Genomic DNA, 19,779 nt, shown 5'->3' on the forward strand with positions numbered 1-19,779 from the left:
ACACCTGAAATCCCAGCATTTTGGGAGGCTGAGGTGGGCATTTTAGCTCAGGAGTTTGAGAACAGCCTGGGCAACATGGCAAAACTCTGACTCTACAAAAAAATGATCTGGGCATGGTGGCATGCACCTGTAGTCCCAGCTACTCAGGAGACTGAGATGGGAGGATCACCTGGGCCTAGGAAGTTGAGGCTACAGTGAGCCGAGATCATGCCACTGCACTCCAGCCTGGGCAACAGAGTGTGTTCCTATCTCAAAAACAAAACAAACAACAAAAAGATACACCTAAAGTTTTTAAAAATGGAATTAGAAAATATAAATATTCAATCTGAAGTCAATAATAAAATCTGCCTTTGTGAAATGTACCAACTTGCTCATTTTTCCTAGACTTTTCGGCCTGCTGCAATGTTAGTTGAACGTTCCACAGACTATGGACACACCTGGAAAGTGTTCAAATATTTTGCAAAAGACTGTGCCACTTCCTTTCCTAACATCACATCTGGCCAGGCCCAGGGAGTGGGAGACATTGTTTGTGACTCCAAATACTCGGATATTGAACCCTCAACAGGTGGAGAGGTAGCATTTCCTTCCTTGTATTTATTTTATATAAATTAAACTTTTAAAAAGTGTAATTAAATGAAAAAATTTTGATAGTGTTTACTGCAACATAATTTGGACTGTTACTTTTTTAAAAATGAAAGTGTCTAAATTGAAATGAGTCCCAAATAAATATAAATACGTTTTTAGAAGCAATCCTGCACAAGAGTGCTCAGCTGAAGGTGGGAGTGGGATAAAACTTAAACGGGGCACCATGGCCCCAGGCACTCAGAAGAAGGAACACCCATTTCTAAAGCTTGCAGAGGAGCCATGTAAGCTAGCAGCAGCCTGGCATTAGCTATCTCATCCCTATGCTCTGTAAACCACCACCCCAGGGGAATCTGCCAGGAACAACCCTCTGAGCAAAGCTGGTGCCTGGCAGAAGGTTGGAGTGAGTGGGATTGAACAGGTACTATTTTACCAAGTAGAGCAGAAAGATTTAGTGGCAGAAGACAGCTCCAGAATTCCCCACCAAATCCAAATTGATCATGGCTTGCCAAATTGTCCATCACTCCATCCCAATCCAGCATAAGTGTTCTCTTTGCCTTTTCTGCCTGTATGAACCACTTGTACATAAAAAGCTGGAAATGACTGATTAATACCTTTCATTTATTTCTGCTCTTAGCACCTCTATTCATATGGTAACCCAAATGATAATCTGTATTCTATGCCAGCTGGGAAGCAATGGCTCAGCCTTCTTGTAAGGTCAGGGTCTCTTCCGTAAGAGTGCATTTCACAGTCAGGTGTGATGGCTCACATCTGTAATTCCAGCACTTTAGGAGGCTGAGGCAGGAGGATCACTTGAGCCTGGGAGTTCGAGACCAGCCTGAGCAACATAGGGAGAACCCCACCTCTACAAAAAACTTTAAAAATTAGCTGGGCGTGATGGTACATGCCAGTGGTCTCAGCTACTTGGGAGGCTGAAGTAGTAAGATTGCTTGAGCCTCGGAGGTTTAAAAAAAAAGTGTGTTTGACAATTACATTTTCAGGTAATATACTATAAATTTATCTATATTTGTTTTACAGGTTGTTTTAAAAGTTTTGGATCCCAGTTTTGAAATTGAAAACCTTTATAGCCCCTACATCCAAGGTATGAATTCCTTTATATTTTTCATATCAGCTTTAAAAAATTTTCAAGCTTGGCATATTCCTTGTAATTGCTTTCTTTTTTTTTTCTTGAGACGGAGTCTTGCTCTGTCATCCAGGCTGGAGTGCAGTGGTGTGATCTCTGCTCTCTGCAACCTCCGCCTCCTGGGTTCAAGCAATTCTTGTGCCTCGGCCTCCCAAGTAGCTGGGATTACAGGCATGTGCCACCCTGCCAGGCTAATTTTTGTATTTTATGTAGAGACGAGGTGTCACCATGTTGCCCAGTCTGGTCTTGAACTCTTGAGCTCAAGGGATCCTCCTGCCTCGACCACCGAAAGTGCTGGGATTACAGGCGTGAGCCACCATACTGGGCCTGTAATCGCTTTTCTATAGTATATTAAGGGTATATCAGTAAAGAAGAGTCCCTTGAACTGATGCGCCTCAAATTCACTTTCATTCATTATTTTCCTTTCTTTAGACCTTGTGACACTGACAAACCTGAGGATAAACTTTACCAAGCTCCACACCCTTGGGGATACTTTGCTTGGAAGGAGGCAAAATGATTCCCTTGATAAATACTACTATGCTCTGTACGAGATGGTTGTTCGGGGAAGCTGCTTTTGCAATGGCCATGCTAGCAAATGTCGCCCTGTGCAGAAGGTGCGGGGAGATGTTTTCAGCCCTCCTGGAATGGTGAGTTATTAATCCGAAAGAACAGTGGGCTGTCCTACCTGCCTTTCACTGTCCTGATGCTGAATGTAGATGAGGTGCTCCACATGGAGATCAACAAATCTAAGTGCCAGTTTTATGCTTAGGTGGGTGCCATTCAGCCTATCCTAATAGGCCACCTAGGGCCCTCCAGTTCCTCCAGCCACAGGTGCTTGTGGATTCTGCAGCATATGGACATCATTGAACTAGTGAGCAGAATTTATACTTTAGGATTTCAAGATACTTCATCTTGCCTTCTTTTCATTTATTTTGTAGAGCATGGAGATTTGGTGGAGAGGGATCATATTGGGTTGGTGCAAAAATGCTGTTTTTGCCACCACTTTTAATTGCAAAATCTGAAATTACTGTTGCACCAACCTAATAATTTCACATTCATTCTCTTACAAAAATCTATTGAAGGACTTTTGTGTGCAAGACCCTGTAGTCAATGCTAAGGTATTTCAGCAATATCTGATGTTGTAAAATGTTCAATGCAAGTAGCATTCTTACACTGGGAATGGCTGTGTCTTAATACTGCAGATCTCTCTCATCTGGGGGCACTAGCCTTAAAAGATATTGTAGAAGAGTTGTAGTTTTATGCAGAGCACCATGGTGTGTGTCTTCTAAATAAATATCAACTGTTTATTAGGCATACTCACACAAGGCTTAATGTTGAGCTAGTGTGCCTTCCCATTCAGCTACAGTTTCCCATTCACTGGAAACAGAACTTCTCTCTCTGCATGTGGGTCATTTAGAGCATTTTGGGAAAATCCAGGAGAATCACATGGCTTTCTTCAGCTTCGTTCCCTTTTCTAACTCCCTCTTTTCTCTTATGCTCCTAAACAATCCCATATACCACTCCCCCACAACTCCGCACAAACCCCTTAGCCATCCTGTCCCTCACACTATTGAGGGCTGCAATGGGCTGCCCTGAAACTAGAACTTAGAAAAGCCAAAAACCAGTATTGTATTTTAGAAGTTCACTGAACTTTTTAAATTTTTATAAAGTTTAAAACTAGTTAAGAAAATAATAGAAGATAGTCAAGGTCGGTATTGTAATTAACATACGGGAAACTAAGGATCAGAGAAGTACCAGGACCTGGTATTTCATTTCCCATTTAAAGAACCCCAACGTTCCCAAGGACAAGCCCTCTTTTAATGCTCTATTTATTGCACAATGCAGGTTCACGGTCAGTGTGTCTGTCAGCACAATACAGATGGTCCAAACTGTGAGAGATGCAAGGACTTCTTCCAGGATGCTCCTTGGAGGCCAGCTGCAGACCTCCAGGACAACGCTTGCAGATGTGGGTGAAACTCAGTTCCCTGCATAGACTGAGTGTGCTCTGGGTTTCCTTATTTTGAGAAACGCTTCGTTCATTTCTGTGGGGCTGCAGGCACCACAATGGTGAGGCTGTCCTCCCAGCTCCTATAGTGTGATATCCTGATGTTCCCAATTATCTCACAGAGAAGAATTGCCAACTTCTGCAACCCTCACACCACAAATTGTTTAATTTTAAAAATGAAACAGTAAGCATGTTGTGTGGCACCCTTCCAGTAGAGGTACGGAGCCATGTAATGGCAATATCAGCAGGGACAAGGCAATTCCAAGAATTTGGTGAACACTAGATTTGGTTCAGAGATCTGGACTGTCATCCTGAATAGTTATACATTCCATGAGCGTGACCTTAAACCCATCTGTAGGATAATAGGAGAAATGAGGCCCAGTATTGAGTTTGACAGGCTATTGTATTGTTTTAAATAAAATATTCAGGCTAATAAGATGCTGGTTTTGTTTTGGCTAACATGTTTGCTGCCTCTGAATTTTAATGAACTTCCAAACAAATTTGTTATTCAATTTCTTTTCCCAGACTAGGAAAAACAGAATTTGAGGGAATGAAATGTCCCTAGAAGAGCTCTAATAAAAAAGCCTCATCCATGAGAGTCACAGTATACAAGACCCAGGAAAATGCAGCCTGACCTTAGACTGTTTACAGGAAAAGAACCAAAAAGACAAACAGTGTAGACATTACCATGAAGACAAATTCCTCCAAACAGACTGCCTTTCCCTCCAGGCCTCTGGCCCAGCCTCAGATGAGATAAAATTGACCGCAGCCCTTGCAGCTCCCTGCTTAGGTGGAAAGAGAGGCCCGGCCGATTGAGCTTTGCCGTCTTCTCTAGGAATCCCAGAGCATGCAGAACATTTCATGTAAAAATTTCAGTTGCACAAAGCGTAAGTCAGTAAAAGCATCCTTTAATGAATACCACAAATATTGCACTCTGTGACTTTAGATCACCGAAATGATTTACTTTTGTTCACTTGATTTTTAAAAACTACATATTTAACGTATTGGGAGCACATTTTATAGAAAGCGTAGGAGCAGAATCAGAGTACTAGAAAGATCCCCTGAAAGCACACATTTTCTCCCTTTGTTTTCTTGGTACATCTATACAAAGAACACAAAGTGGCAGGAGGACGCGGAGGACCAGCGGGTGCCCTGACCAGTGCAGAGGTGCTGGCTGTGCCACCCGAGGCCTTGGTCCACCTCTCAGTCACTTTCTTCTCCTCTCAGCGTGCAGTTGTAAGAGCCACTCCAGCCGCTGTCACTTCAACATGACTATGTACCTGGCAAGCGGTGGCCTCAGCGGGGGCGTGTGTGAAGACTGCCAGCACAACACTGAGGGACAGCACTGCGACCGCTGCAGGCCCCTCTTCTACAGGGACCCCCTCAAGACCATCTCAGATCCCTACGCATGCATCCGTGAGTCCCCGGGCTCTGCCTGGATCCTACTCGCTGTCTGAGCCAAGTTCAGTTTGATCTTACCCGGGCTGCCCGCGCCCCCTCTGCTTAACGGCATCTCCAGACTACCCTGTTTTGGGGAGTGAAGGATTGCAAAAATACCTCAGCTTTAAGAGCTTGTCCTTCTGCAAACAAGTTGATCCAAATAATCTGTGTCTGTCCTGGTAGTTAGGAAATTATGCAGGATTCCACGAGGAGAGGCAGACACCTTGAGTATCATGGAAGCCTGCTGGGGGAGGAACCAAAGTGGTAAAATTGGCTAAAACATTCGACTGGCTGTAGACACTTCAATTTTGCCGTTAAGATGCATAAGCTAACATGTTACTTAACTTGCGCTTTTTAAAAACCTTTAAAAATCTTTTATCTTGAATCTCAACTTCTTAAATGAAATATTTCAAGCATGTACAAAATAATAGAGAATAATATAATAGACACCTTTATACCCCACCATCAGCTTTCTCTAAAACAGTCTTAGCCTGTCACTCTCGGGACTTTAATAAAACATGACAGGCACTGTATCGATGTCTCAGGTACACAACTGTCCCATTTGTCTACCCTCCTTGCTAGGGATAAACTCATATATGCATTATCATGATTTTTTTCACACTTTCACATGTGTTTTTATCTACGAACAATATATGTTGACATGTTTTCAAAGTTTAGATAGATGATGTCATTTTGTATGTGTCTTTCAGCAACTTGGGTATTTCATTCAACATTATATTTTTGAGACTTTTCCATATTAGGTAGCCTTAGTTCTTCCATTTTAATTTCTTATAGAATTTTTTCCTTTAAGTATGACAAAACTTATTTGTTCACTTTTCTTTGGATGCTGCAGTAAACATTCTTGTGTATGTGACCTTGTGCATCTATGCAAACTTTGTCCCTAGGAGACATACCTAGCAGTGGAATTTCTGGGCCACGGAGTATGGACTTCAAATTGATTAAGTAACACCACATGGTCCCCTAAGTGAATATGCCATTGGCCACTCACACCATAGTAAATGGGAGTTCCTGGGGCTCTACATCCTTGCCAACACTTGATTTTGTCAAACTTCAATTTTTGCTATCTTGGTTTTATCACACTTTAATTTTCACTAATCAAATGGTATCTCATCATTGTTTTAATTTGCATTTTCCTGCAGGACTGGGACTACAGTGAGCCAAGGAAGGCACTTAAGTTCTAAAATGTAAGGAAGAACTCACTATCAGGGTGATGGAAGTGCAGGGCTAACACTTGCTGCTTGCACAAATCTGAGAGTGGGTACCTCCTTAAATGTTACACCCCAGCCACCTTGCTTGCTCACTCTCGTCCCATCACTGCTATACATTTTTGCCTACAGAAATACTCCAACCTGATTTCAAATACCCAGTGTCAGTAACTGGGTCTGAAATCTTACTCTACTTGCAGACTAACAAGTTGGCCTGTTATTGTTTCATGGATAACAGAAGACACAAAACTCTTGAGCCAAATACAAAAGACTTTATAACTCATGGCATAGCAAGCAACAAGATCATTGTATTGGCCTGAGTTTCCATGTCCCCATGTCCCATGGGAGTGACACAAAGGATACCGTGTGAATAGTGCACATCTAGTGAGTTTATGATACAGCTGAGGAACACTGAACTTGGAGGATTCATTGCTTTACAGCAAGTGGAAGCAAGCCTTTTTTTATGCAGGGGGAAGATGCCACTCCATCCCTCAAGGTTGCTTGCTGCAAGCACAACTCTAAGAAACGGCTAGATAAAGAGCCAGTGGGACCTTGCACGGCTGGCACACTTAGCAAGAACGTTCAGGATACCAGCACCCATTGAGGATTGCCTCTCGCACTACTCAGGGATTCCGCTTCTTAGAGTATATCCAAATAATGCTAAAGTGGGGGCAGGGAAGCTGCTATAAAATCTAACTTCAACTTTCATGTAATAATAGTACATAAAATGAAATCTTATACAGTGTAATTCAGTGGCCATCTGAATACATTCAATGTCCTAGATTTCAAACTTTAAGTGATCACAATATAGAAAATGCATCAATGAAATATTTTGGCTCGGATTACTCAGTAGGCACCTGACTACACAAAATTTACCTTACATGATGTGTTCAAAATTAATATAAAGAACTAGATTTTCAGAAAATGTATTTCTTTAGAGCAATTTCCTAAGTATCCTACAGTTTTTACCACAATCTGTAATCATGCACACGCATAACTGTTATTGTTTTAAAAGCTATGTATTTATAAAAGAAGATTAAATTGCTCTCTTGGGTAGAATCAGGGAAATACAATTATTGAAACAGATAATCTAGGAATCTGGAAAGTGATTTGGAAATAATAAACCAAATATTTTGAGCACATCAATCAAAGTCTTGTTCCTTAAGAACCACTGAGTATTAACTTGATAGTGCCTTGGAAAGAAAACTAGTACTCCTGGTATGAAACTAAGAAGTCATTCTTTGTAAACAAGGAATTTTTCCATAAAAGGTAGATGAGGAGTTTGTAACTAACTACTATCATGAGACACTCCAGTTTCTCCTAGTTTACCTCAACAAATGTTTATGTGTATATATACAAACAATGTGTATTTGAAGATTGATTAGCATTCTCATATAAATTTTCTCTAAGTTGTCCTCGTTCGAACCTAAATATTTACATAAGCAGATTCCAGGCATAAGGGTTGACTAATTTTAAGTTTTCTACAATTAAGATGCCATTAAGTTTGATATAGAAAAGCAAGATTTGGTAGACTCAACTGCTGATAATAAAAGTTTGCGAGAATTATGTGACACCAAGACATTTAATTAGACTTCTAAAGGTCATGACACAAGGCTGTTTCGAAGAACGTTTACTATCTACCCTCCCACATCTCTTTCCCAAAGGATACTTCTGTGCATAATTAAATTATTCTCTGGAACTCAATACTGATACTTTTGATTGTCTCCCAAAGAAATTTTAGCTTTTTCCTTTTGGCCACTTCTAAGATGAATCCAGTTTGTTCCCTTCTTTCTAGAAGCAACTGGCTTTAATTAGAAGAAAATTGTGGTTTTTGCAAACTAAACAGAACTCAATGCTATTTTTTCATAGTGAGTCACCAGTCACAAAACAATAACAAATAACAAATGATTGAAATGTGAAAGATTGTGTCAGAGAGCAAACACGGGTTGCTTCAATAATGTGAAACAACTGGTTTGACTGAATTGTTTCCACTAAACTCACTAACCTAAATGGTGGTTATATAGACATGGTTTTAGACTTGACATTTTTGTTTTTAGTAATCCAAAGGAAGCATATATAAATGTGAATGTGACTGTTCCTTAAAATCAGGATATTCATATTTTTTATTTTTATTGCCCTCCTTAAAAGTGGAAGCCCATGGAAACACAGAACCACAAAAGTACAAGAGACCTTGGTGGTCCCCTAATGCCCAACAACACATTTGTCATCCATACCAAAGCCACAAGTGGTGTTTCAACATCTACCTAGACACCTCCGACGATGAGGGGTTCACTGCAGTATTGGACAGCCTTAACTATTAGAGAGTTCTTCCTTCAATCAAGTGCTACCTTTTGTGACTTCTACTCTCTCCTGGTTCTACCCTCTAGAATTAATTCAAACTGTCAATATTCTTTTTCATATGACACCCGATCCTTGAGTTGTTTAAATGTCTACAGCAACAACAGAAAAAAGGTTGCTACATTTATGGCTCCTTTGCTACAAGTGACTGTTTTTCCCATTTTCCAGAATCTCTTCCGTAAATCTTGACCTGTCAGCAGATTTCCCCCAACAAAACCAAGGATATGAATACTTCTCGCTATTCCTTCCCTTTCCTTCTTACAGGTGTTTCTTCCAAGGAAAATAAAATAGAATGTCACTTTTCCTTGTGACGTATTTTTCTGTGATAGAGGAGAGACTTACTTTTTAACCAGGTTTCAGAGATTTTGACCTTATTTTCACCTTTAGTCTTTTTTAAATCTATTTTTAGATGAAATTCACATAACATATTAACCATTTTTAAATAAACAGCAGTTCACCGGCACAACGTTGTGCAGCCATCATATCTATCTAATTCCAAAACGTTCTCATCATCCCCAGAAGAATCAATCTATTCTTAACATAATCTAGTCTTAATTGTCATAACAGCGGTCTTCCTCTGGTCCTCTGACTTTCGAATCATTTAAAAGTCCTTTAAAAATATATGTGTGGATTTATTCAAAGTTTTCAAGGCTAGAGATCTGGGAGACATTTCTGAATAGCTCTTGCCAAGTGGTCTAATTATTTAAACATTTAATTATTTAAACAAAGCAAGATAGTTATAGCATGGGTAAAATGCTGTGCTTATATTTCAGGTTTCCCACAATTTGCAATTAACTAAAATAATGAATGTCTGTGTCCCCAGCTTGTGAATGTGACCCTGATGGGACCATATCTGGTGGTATTTGTGTGAGCCACTCTGATCCTGCCTTAGGGTCTGTGGCCGGCCAGTGCCTTTGTAAAGAGAACGTGGAAGGAGCCAAATGCGACCAGTGCAAGCCCAACCACTATGGACTGAGCGCCACTGACCCCTTGGGCTGCCAGCGTAAGTCTACGGTGGGGGATGGGGCGAGCATCCATCAACCTCTATGTGGTTGGTTGGTTGGTTGGTTAGTTGGTTGGTTGGTTGGTTTTTGCAAAGGAGTCTTGCTCTGTCGCCCAGGCTGGAGTGCAGTGGCAAAATCTCGGCTCACTCCAACCTCCACCTCCCAGGTTCAAGCAATTCTCCTGCCTCAGCCTCCCGAGTAGCTGGGATTACAGGCGTCCACCACCACGCCCAGATAATTTTTGTATTTTTAGTAGAGACGGGGTTTCACCATGTTGACCAGGCTGGTTTCAAACTCCTGACCTCAAGTGATCTGCCCACCTTGGCCCCTGTGTGTTTTAAAGCTTGGGGCTGTCTCTGTCTGCCCTAAAAATTGATGATCATGAATACCTAAGAATCCTGCCAACCTCTGCATTTTAAAAAGTAACATATTGGTTCCTGTAAATTCTAAGCGGTTAGTGGAGAACTTTTTTTTTTTTTTTTTTTTGAGATGGAGTCTTGCTCTGTCGCCTAGGGTGGAGTGCAGTGGCGCGCTTTCAGCTCACTGCAACCTCCGCCTCCCGGGTTCACGCCATTCTCCTGCCTCAGCCTCCCGAGTAGCTGGGACTACAGGCGCCTGCCACCACGCCCAGCTAATTTTTTGTATTTTTAGTAGAGACGGGGTTTCACCGTGTTAGCCAGGATGGTCTTGATCTCCTGACCTTGTGATCTGCCCGCCTCGGCCTCCCAAAGTGCTGGGATTACAGGCGTGAGCCACCGCGCCCAGCCAGTGGAGAACTTTTCTCTGTGGTTTACTGGGTTTTATCATAAAGGACCAGCAGGCGGTATTCACATTTTCCCCACTGGAACAAATAGGGAAATGCCAAGAAATTGAACGCCAAGTTGCAAAAGCTCTTTTGGTTTCCACTAGACCACTACATACGAATCCATTAAATTACAGTATGCATTTCTGCAAGATTGATGTCATCTCAGGCAGTTTTCAAGTGGTGGTTTGTTTGTTTGTTTATTTATTTATGAGACAGAGTCTCGCCCTGTAGCCCAGGCTGGAGTGCAGTGGCGCGATCTCGGTTCACTGCAACCTCTGCCTCCCGGGTTTAAGCGATTATCCTGCCTCAGCTTCCAGAGTAGCTGGGATTACAGGTGCGTACCACCACACCTAGCTAATTTTTTGTATTTTTAGTAGAGACGGGGTTTCACGGTGTTAGCCAGGATGGTCTCGATCTCCTGACCTCGTGATCCACCCTTCTTGGCCTCCCAAAGTGCTAGGATTACAGGCGTGAGCCACCGCGCCCGGCCTCTTTTCATTTTTTAAATTATGTTTCCACTTTCTTCTCACACCCCTTCTAATATTGATCCATATGTTCTCTGGTAAAGAAAAAAAAGTAAAGAGCTCAGGGAAGGCGGGGAGTGGAAATAGAAGAAAACCTCAGCAGTTTTCTGAGGCCAAATGAGCCAACCTTCAGCTATAGGATCACAGAAATTTAGAACTGCTCTGGACCTCCATAGAGCTAGATTCCTCAGGAGCCCTGGGTAAATAAGTTCCATTTGGTGACAGCCTCCTGCTCCATGTTTTTGCCCATATATGGAACTGTGGATTATTTGCATGTTTAGAGAACATTGGGCTGAATCTTTCTGTAATAAAATGCTCTTCTTGGGTTTGATGGCAAAATTAAATGTCATGATAATGAATTATATATCAAACCAATTTCCCATCATACCTTTCAGCATTCCACATGTTTCTCTGACTCTCTGACTAAACTGATGTCCTCCAAGAACAAGCTGAACATTATTTTGGTGTGTGTGGGTGTATAGCAGCTTTAAATTTTTTTTTTTTTTTTTTGGGCAGGGAGAGACAGTCTTGTTTTGTCATTAAGGCTGGCTTACAGTGGCATAATCATACTCACTGCAGCCTTAAACTCCTGGGCTCAAGCAACTTTCCCACCTTAGCATCCAAGTAGCTAGGAGTATAAGCATGTGCCACCACAGCCATCTAATTTTTTGTTTTTAAGAGACGGAGTCTCACTATGTTGCCTAGGCTGGTCTTGAACTGATCCCAAGCAATCTTTCTACCTCACCTTCCCAAAGTGCTGGGATTCTAGACATAAGCCACTGTGCCCAGCCCATAACAGCTTTATTGAATATAATTTACATATCATACAATTCACCCTGTAAACAATTCAATAATTTTAGTGTATTGGAAGTTGTGTAATCATCACCACAATCGATTTTATAACATTTTCATCCCCCTACAAAAGAAACCCCTCTTCTGGGTATATGCCCAAAATAATTGAAAGCAGAGCTTTGAAGGGATATTTGTATTTCCATGTTCATAGCAACACTAACCAAAAGGTGGAAGTAACCCAAGTATCCACTGATGGGTGAGTGGATAAGCAAAATATGGTGTTTACATACAATGGAATATTATTCTTCCTTAAAAAGGAAAAAAATTCTGACACATCCTTCAACATGGATGATCCTTAAGGACATTATGCAAAGTAAAAGAAGGCAGTCACAAAAAGACAAAGACTATATGATTGCACTTATATGAGGTTCCTAGAGTAGTCAAAATCACACAGAAAGCAGCATGGTGGTTGCAAGGGCTTAGAGGGGAAAAGGAGTGGGGAGTTATTATATAAAGGGCGTAGAGTTTCAGTTTTGCAGGATGAAAAACGTTCTGGAGCTTGTTTATGCAACGATGTTAATATACTTAACACAATTGAACTGCCTGCTTAAAATGGTTAAGATGATATAGTTAGCAATGTTTTCAAGTTTTATCCATATTGCAGATTACTTAGGTCTTTATTTTTTATTGCTGAATAACATACTATTGTACAGCGGTGCTACTTTCATTTATCCCTTCATTAGTCAGTGGGACATTTGGATTATTTCCATGAATGTTGGTATTTGCTGCAAGTGTATTCCTTCCTCTGGTAGCATGTCTTCTTAGCCTTTGCAACATATGAAGGGCTCAGAAATGTCTATGGGTAAAGGAGAAGAAGGAGGGAGGGCATTAAGAGAAAAAGTAGGCCGGGCGCGGTGGCTCAAGCCTGTAATCCCAGCACTTTGGGAGGCCGAGACGGGTGGATCACGAGGTCAGGAGATCGAGACCATCCTGGCTAATACGGTGAAACCCGTCTCTACTAAAAAATACAAAAAACTAGCCGGGCGAGGTGGCGGGCGCCTGTAGTCCCAGCTACTTGGGAGGCTGAGGCGGGAGAATGGCGTAAACCGGGAGGCGGAGCTTGCAGTGAGCTGAGATCCGGCCACTGCACTCCAGCCTGGGCGACAGAGCGAGACTCCGTCTCAAAAAAAAAAAAAAAAAAAAAAAAAAAAAAAAAAGAGAAAAAGTAACAAAGTACTAAGGGAGAGAAGAGAGAGCAGGATTCCAGATGCATCTGCCAGAGAAGGAGCCATCAGTAATAACCATGACTCCCAGAAACTCCTGCCCAGCCTGGTCAGCATCACTCAGGGTTACTGTGCCAGTACTGCAGCATGTACGGCTAACTACACCTACTTGTCTCCTCCTAATTGCCATCCAGTAAAACTACATAAGGCTCTGGAAGTGTCTGACACAGGATTTCCTCTGTGAGGTTATATGCAATACAATCACCAGCCAGGCACACAATAAACCTGGCAGGGCAGGCTTCTCTGTGTTCTTGCAGTTATGCTTCTTGCTTTGTGTGAGCTATTAAGTACACTCACAAGAGCGGAGGAATTAAGAATGAGAATAATTGTGTATGCTGTGCTTTCAGCCTGCGGCTGTAACCCCCTTGGGAGTCTGTCACTCTTGACCTGTGATGTGGATACAGGCCAATGCTTGTGCCTGTCATATGTCACCGGAGCACACTGCGAAGAATGCACTGTATGTATTTGACTATCATTTCCCTTTTATATAATGATGTGGATTTCTATTGCCATTGCCTAGGTGAGACTTGGTTTTGCTAATCTCTTTCCTTTTCCTATTGTGTTTTAGTACTCCAGCGGTGTGAGTATTTACACTACAGAAATCAGCAAACACTACCTATCAGCCTCCCTTCACCCCTGCAATGAGCTGCCTGTTAAACATTTACCAGCACACCACTGGACTGGACTAAACCGATACAGGCACAGACGTTATTAGATTTATCCACTGTTTTCCTGAAAATGCCAAGCAGTAGAATAGAAGAACATTTATCTGCCCATGTTTTGGGCCACCAGAACTTTCTTCTATACCTTGCACACAATCCCCTTATCATCCCTACCACGCCCTTCCTAAAAATGTTTTGGATAAGGTCTTATAAAAAAACAAACATAGGTTTAATGTATTTTAGATTCCTGTGGGAAATAAACTCTCGGATTTTTCACAGACTCTACTAAACATACAAGCATGTATCATCTAAAATTCGTAAAATAAAACATATTCACTCCATAAGAAATGCATGATGCAATTGGGGAATTCAAACCCAACTCTTTTCTTTGTTCTCCAATCTTGGCAGCTCACCATGACATTTTAGAAAGAAAAAAACACAAAAACTTAACCTAATAAAAGAACAGTGACCTCGATGTGTCTGAAAAAATGTAGCTGATGAATAAGAAACATATGCCTATGAGGACATGGTTTTGTGCTCATATTTTAAGTCGTTTTACTGAAAACAGGATGGGGCAGACAGGGTGGGGGAAAGAAGCAAGGAAGGAAATATGAAGAAGGGATTCTAGAAGAGAAGTCAGAAAATCTGAAAATTGTACCTTAAAGAGAAAGGTCAGCCATGCCAATCTCCATGACCATAAGTGTGTGACACAAAAAAAGGAGCACAGTTGGTTATAGCATCATCAAATCCTGAAATTGTGTGATCAACCAAATCATGTAATTCCAGACAAAGCTTAGGCTCAGGCCGACTTTTTTCACTGGCTGGTTAACTGCTACGTGTGCAGTACAGACTCACTTTTGCTTGCAGGGCAAGCAAGCAAAATAACTGAATAGGGACCCCCCATGGGGGAACTGTCCATCGTGGCTGAACCCGTGTACCCACCAGGTTCTCCATATCCACATTTCTCCAGTGGCACCCTGGATCTGCCCTGAGGTGGCCAGCATGGCAGCATTCCCTGTCCTAGAGGGAGTTTTCACAACCACATCCTGTGGGAAGCAGTCCTTGTCACATCTTTTTTTTTTTTTTTTTCTTAAACTGAAGTTTTGGTTTGGGGAAAAACATCAAGTTCTTTGTCACATTGTGTCCAACGACATCAATGTTTAATATCTAAAAGATATCTTTTTGAGTAAAATCATGCATAAAATTGTACCAAGGTACAAAAAATGTGGATGCTTAACAAGACCATTTCCAACGAGAATTTCATACCTACTAAAATGTAAGTTTTATCGGAGCATGTTCAATTGAGATTGGTTGGAGAAGACTTTTTTTGAGCATTTTATACTAAATATTATAACACTTAGAAAAATAGTTATTTGTATCTAACCAGCTGTTTATTTTGAACAACGGTCAAGATGTTGCAATGATGGAAAAAGTCTGGAACAACAGAGTTGACTCTCTCACATGGATTCATGTTATTATGCCAAAACAACTGATTGATAAACAAATGCCTATGCTAAAGTGTGATATTCATGGAATATCTCAAAATTAACTTGAATGATTTCTTTGCCTTCAAACATTTCAGTATTGCATGGGTAAAATCCCCAGGGATTGTTGTGGTAAAGGAACCTATACGTTTTATTAAAAGCAGTTACATGGCCGAGCCTGGTAGCTCAGGCCTGTAATCCCAGCACTTTGGGAGGCTGAGGCGGATGGATCATGAGGTCAGAAGTTCAAGAAAGACCGGCCTGGCTAACACGGTGAAACCCCGTCTCTACTAAAAATACAAAAATTAGCTGGACGTGGTGGTGGGCACCTGTAATCCCAGCTACTTGGGAGGCTGAGGCAGGAGAATTGCTTCAACCCGGGAGGCGGAGGTTGGTTAAGAGCGTATCACTGTGCTCCAGTGTGGGGAAAAGAGCAAGACTCCATCCGGGTTGGGGGGGCGGGAGACAAAGGCAGTTACACATAGGCTGGTAGAAGAACTTCTATTCCAATAGGACTTATGTAACCCAACCTGAGCATAAACTGGTGATGTCAGAGGAATTGTAAGGCTTCCATTGCTTTTCCACTTGACACATTACATGGACAACCTTCCTGTCCCCTTCATTTTTTTTTTTTTTTTTTTTTTGAGACGGAGTCTCGCTCTGTCGCCCAGGCTGGAGTGCAGTGGCCGGATCTTGGCTCCCTGCAAGCTCTGCCTCCCGGGTTCACGCCATTCTCCTGCCTCAGCCTCCCGAGTAGCTGGGACTACAGGCGCCCCGCCACCTCGCCCGGCTAGTTTTTTTGTATTTTTTAGTAGAGACGGGCTTTCACCATGTTAGCCAGGATGGTCTCGATCTCCTGACCTCATGATCCACCCGTCTCGGCCTCCCAAAGTGCTGGGATTACAGGCTTGAGCCACCGCGCCCGGCCTGTCTCCTTCATTTTTTAAAAAATTTTTTGAAATGGAGTCTCACTCTATCACCCAGGCTGGAGTGCAGTGGCATGATCTCGGCTCACTGCAGCCTCTGCCTCCAAAGTTCAAGCAATTCTCCTTCCTCAGCCTCCCAAGTAGCTGGGACTACAGGCATGAACCACCATAACCATGCAATTTTTGTATTTTTCATAGAGACGAGGTTTCACCATGGTTGGCCAGGCTGGTCTCAGACTCTTGGCCTCAAGTGATCCACCTGCCTTGGCCTCCCAAAATGCTGGGATTACAGGCATGAGCCACTGTACCCAGCCCTGTCCCCTTACTTCAAATCCTGGAGATGTGTCTGTGGAGATCATTAGCCAAGCACATGGGCCAGGAAGGCTTCTCTGAGATGGTGCAGGCTGTTTGACTATTTGATGTGTGGCAATTGCATTGTAGTGATTTCAATATTGCACTTCAGAGCAACAGTATCTTTATAGCAGGAATCAGCTGAGTCTGTTTTCTCTGTAGGTTGGATACTGGGGCCTGGGAAATCATCTCCATGGGTGTTCTCCCTGTGACTGTGATATTGGAGGTGCTTATTCTAACGTGTAAGTCAAATGAGTAAGTTTTATAGCAATATTCCTTATTTAAACATAAAAGCACATTTTATTTTGATATGCTCATAGTCATAGGTGAAAAATTTCATTCCATGACAAGTGATGATCTTGAGACATTAACTACAACCCTTTGATTTATTTCACTTCAAATATTTCCAAGGGTGAGGTAAACAATCCTTCTGCTGGGTATCCCACCACAAACTGGTGGCATGGGTGCTTGAATACGTGTGACCTGCCTAAAACACCAGCTTTTTCCATCCTGTAAAGAGAGATCCTAATGCCCCCTTTTTGCCAGATTTTAGAGCAGAACTGGGGTGGGGGGAGGAAAGTGGCCGCCTGGGCTCCATAACCCTGGATTCACTATTCAAGACCAGTTATGTTAAACCCATGGCCTTTCTACATCTGCCCACAGGACTATTGATTGACTGATTCTCAGGATTGCTCCAAACTGAGGGAGCATTAACCCAGCACCCCTACACCTTCATTTTATACTCACCTACTTTGTATTTTTTCAGGATGAATTGCTTTTTCCTCAGGTGTTCACCCAAGAATGGGCAGTGTGAATGCCGCCCACATGTCACTGGCCGTAGCTGCTCTGAACCAGCCCCTGACTACTTCTTTGCTCCTTTGAATTTCTATCTCTATGAGGCGGAGGAAGCCACGCCACTCCAAGGACTGGCGCCTTTGGTTCGTATTTCATTTACTTTCCCTACAGTCTGCGTTTGATGATACATCAGTAAACACACACAGCACATACTTGAGATCATGGTTAAGATACCTAGAGAAGAATGCTTTTGCCCAAAGATGCAGATCAGAGTTTGTTATAACCTGCAAATGCAGATTATATAACTCTTGAGAGCAGAGTCTCTGTTTCATTCATCTTTGTCTCCCAGGTCTAGCACAGGGTCTGGCCCATCAATGTGAATGGATCAAATTATGATGAAACAGACTTTACTTTTGCTGTTTCAAGGTATACCCATCAGACAAAATGTGTTTATTGAGTGTCTACTTCTCCATCTCCCCATGATACTATAAACTATAAAAGGGTGAGGTGGATGTGTACAGCATTCATCATTGTTGCACTATAGCACAGTGCCTGACACACTGTAGGAACTTTATAGATATCTGCTAATAAATGAACGACGAAGGTATAGAAGGTTCTCAAGAGTGTGACTCCAGATAGGAATATGACAAAGGAAAGGTAATTCAAGGTGAAAGTCTTTAAGGAGAGAAAGCATGTGAAAGTTGATCCCAAAGACAGGATTTGGACAGATAAAGAAAACAAGGGGAATGAATTCTAGGTTCCAGTAACTGAGTCATTCCTGGAATCTCCTCCTTATCTGTAAGGACAGATGGGGAGGGATGAAAAAGCCCCTTAGGAGGCTTGGAATTTGCTCTTTTACTGACTACAATCAAGACCATAGCATGAGATTTTCATTGCCCCTTAGATGTAACAACTACAGTAGGTGGAATCCAAATTCCAAATGAAATAATCCATTGTCTGGGTTCTTCTTCGTGGTCTTGAATATTGCATCTTTATGATGTTTGCTGAAAAAAAATTTTTGGAAAGAAGTATTACTGTGTCTGTTTAGGTCATAACTAGGTCTCACTTTTTAGATAAGAAAACAGAATAAATTATCTAAAATAGATGGATGTAGCACCCCCAACACAGCACATACTGAACACATGTTTATCCTGTTACCAATTAAGTAGACTAATATCAAGTATGCCAATACAACTCTGAACCAGAGATTGTGAGTAAAGCGTCTGAAACAATGCCGATTTCACTTGTGAGGGGGGTTATATCATGCATGATATGAACCCTTACTACTCCCTCAGTGGCTTAAGGAAAAATATCCAGGACATGAAATACATTTAAAGGGCAGGTAAAATTTCTTAACAAGTTAGAAAGTAATGCCTATGACAAAAGAAAAAGCATTCAAGGTGGGATTGATATTAAGAGTTTAAAGGGCAATAATGTGAATAACTTTCTTTCTCTGCTGAGGGTATGATCTTTAATTGTAGTAGAAAAGATTTAAGTTGGTTACCATTTGATTATTTGCATATTCATTAACAAAATGTTATGGTATGCTTGCTATGCTGTAACTGTTGCTGTATTATTAATATTATTCCATGTATTTAATGTGCTATGCTTTGTACTTTACATACATTATCTCATTTAACTCTCCAAACAACCTATTATTCCTAATTCCCAGATGAGGAAAAAACATTAGAGAGGTTAGGTAAGTCACTCAAAGTCATACATCTAGTAGATAGTGGGGGTTGGGAGAGACTGGATTGAAACCCGGGTGCATCTGGTTTAAAAACTCTTATTCTTGACCAGGCACAGTAGCTCACATCTGTAAAGCCAGCACTTTGGGAGGCCAAGGCAGGAGGATCCCTTGAGTCCAGGAGTTTAAGACCAGCCCGGACAACATAGTGAGATCCCACCTCTATAAAAACAATGACAAAAAATAGTTGGGTATGGTGGCACATGCCTGTATTCCCAGCTACTCAGGAAGCTGAGGTAGAAGAATAGTTTGGGCCTGGGAGGTTGAGGCTGCAGTGAGCTGTGGTTGCACCACCGCACTCCAGCCTGGGCAACAGAGCAAGAGACTATGTTTCAAAAAAAAAACAAACACAACTCTTATTCTTAACCCGTTAAGATGTTATACAATGTGCACACAAAGCTGAGCTCCAAGCTAAGGACAGATAAGGATTAGTTAGGGTCACTGGCTCCAGGAGTTTTTACTATAGCTAACACATTTACATAGATAGCTTAGGATGGGCCAGTGACAAATGATAAGGAGAATCAGTAAGTGTATTAGGATTTCTGAGCCATGAATAAGCCTTTATGAGAAGACAATCTAGCCAGAGCAAGTTATAAATAACAGTTCAGAGGAGAACCAAGGCAGGTATAGACCACAAGTACAGCAGGGAGT

The 19,779-nt window shown here is 41.8% G+C and overlaps 1 protein-coding gene across 2 annotated transcripts in view; it reads left to right on the plus strand.

Moving 5' to 3' along the window:
• LAMB4 (laminin subunit beta 4) overlaps window positions 1-19,779 on the plus strand; it is a 69,946-nt gene that overhangs the window by 22,285 nt on the left and 27,882 nt on the right. For both annotated transcript variants that reach the window (XM_033193300.1, XM_033193301.1), the window contains exons 6-14: window positions 385-573; window positions 1,621-1,684; window positions 2,159-2,373; window positions 3,572-3,692; window positions 4,959-5,147; window positions 9,579-9,758; window positions 13,511-13,620; window positions 16,749-16,828; window positions 17,374-17,524. In XM_033193300.1, coding sequence (XP_033049191.1) covers window positions 385-573; window positions 1,621-1,684; window positions 2,159-2,373; window positions 3,572-3,692; window positions 4,959-5,147; window positions 9,579-9,758; window positions 13,511-13,620; window positions 16,749-16,828; window positions 17,374-17,524 — 1,299 coding nt within the window. The remainder of the gene's footprint in view (window positions 1-384; window positions 574-1,620; window positions 1,685-2,158; window positions 2,374-3,571; window positions 3,693-4,958; window positions 5,148-9,578; window positions 9,759-13,510; window positions 13,621-16,748; window positions 16,829-17,373; window positions 17,525-19,779) is intronic.

The sequence above is a fragment of the Trachypithecus francoisi genome, unplaced genomic scaffold, assembly GCF_009764315.1.
Source record: "Trachypithecus francoisi isolate TF-2019V2 unplaced genomic scaffold, Tfra_2.0 Lachesis_group4, whole genome shotgun sequence".
NCBI classification, from domain to species: domain Eukaryota; kingdom Metazoa; phylum Chordata; class Mammalia; order Primates; family Cercopithecidae; genus Trachypithecus; species Trachypithecus francoisi.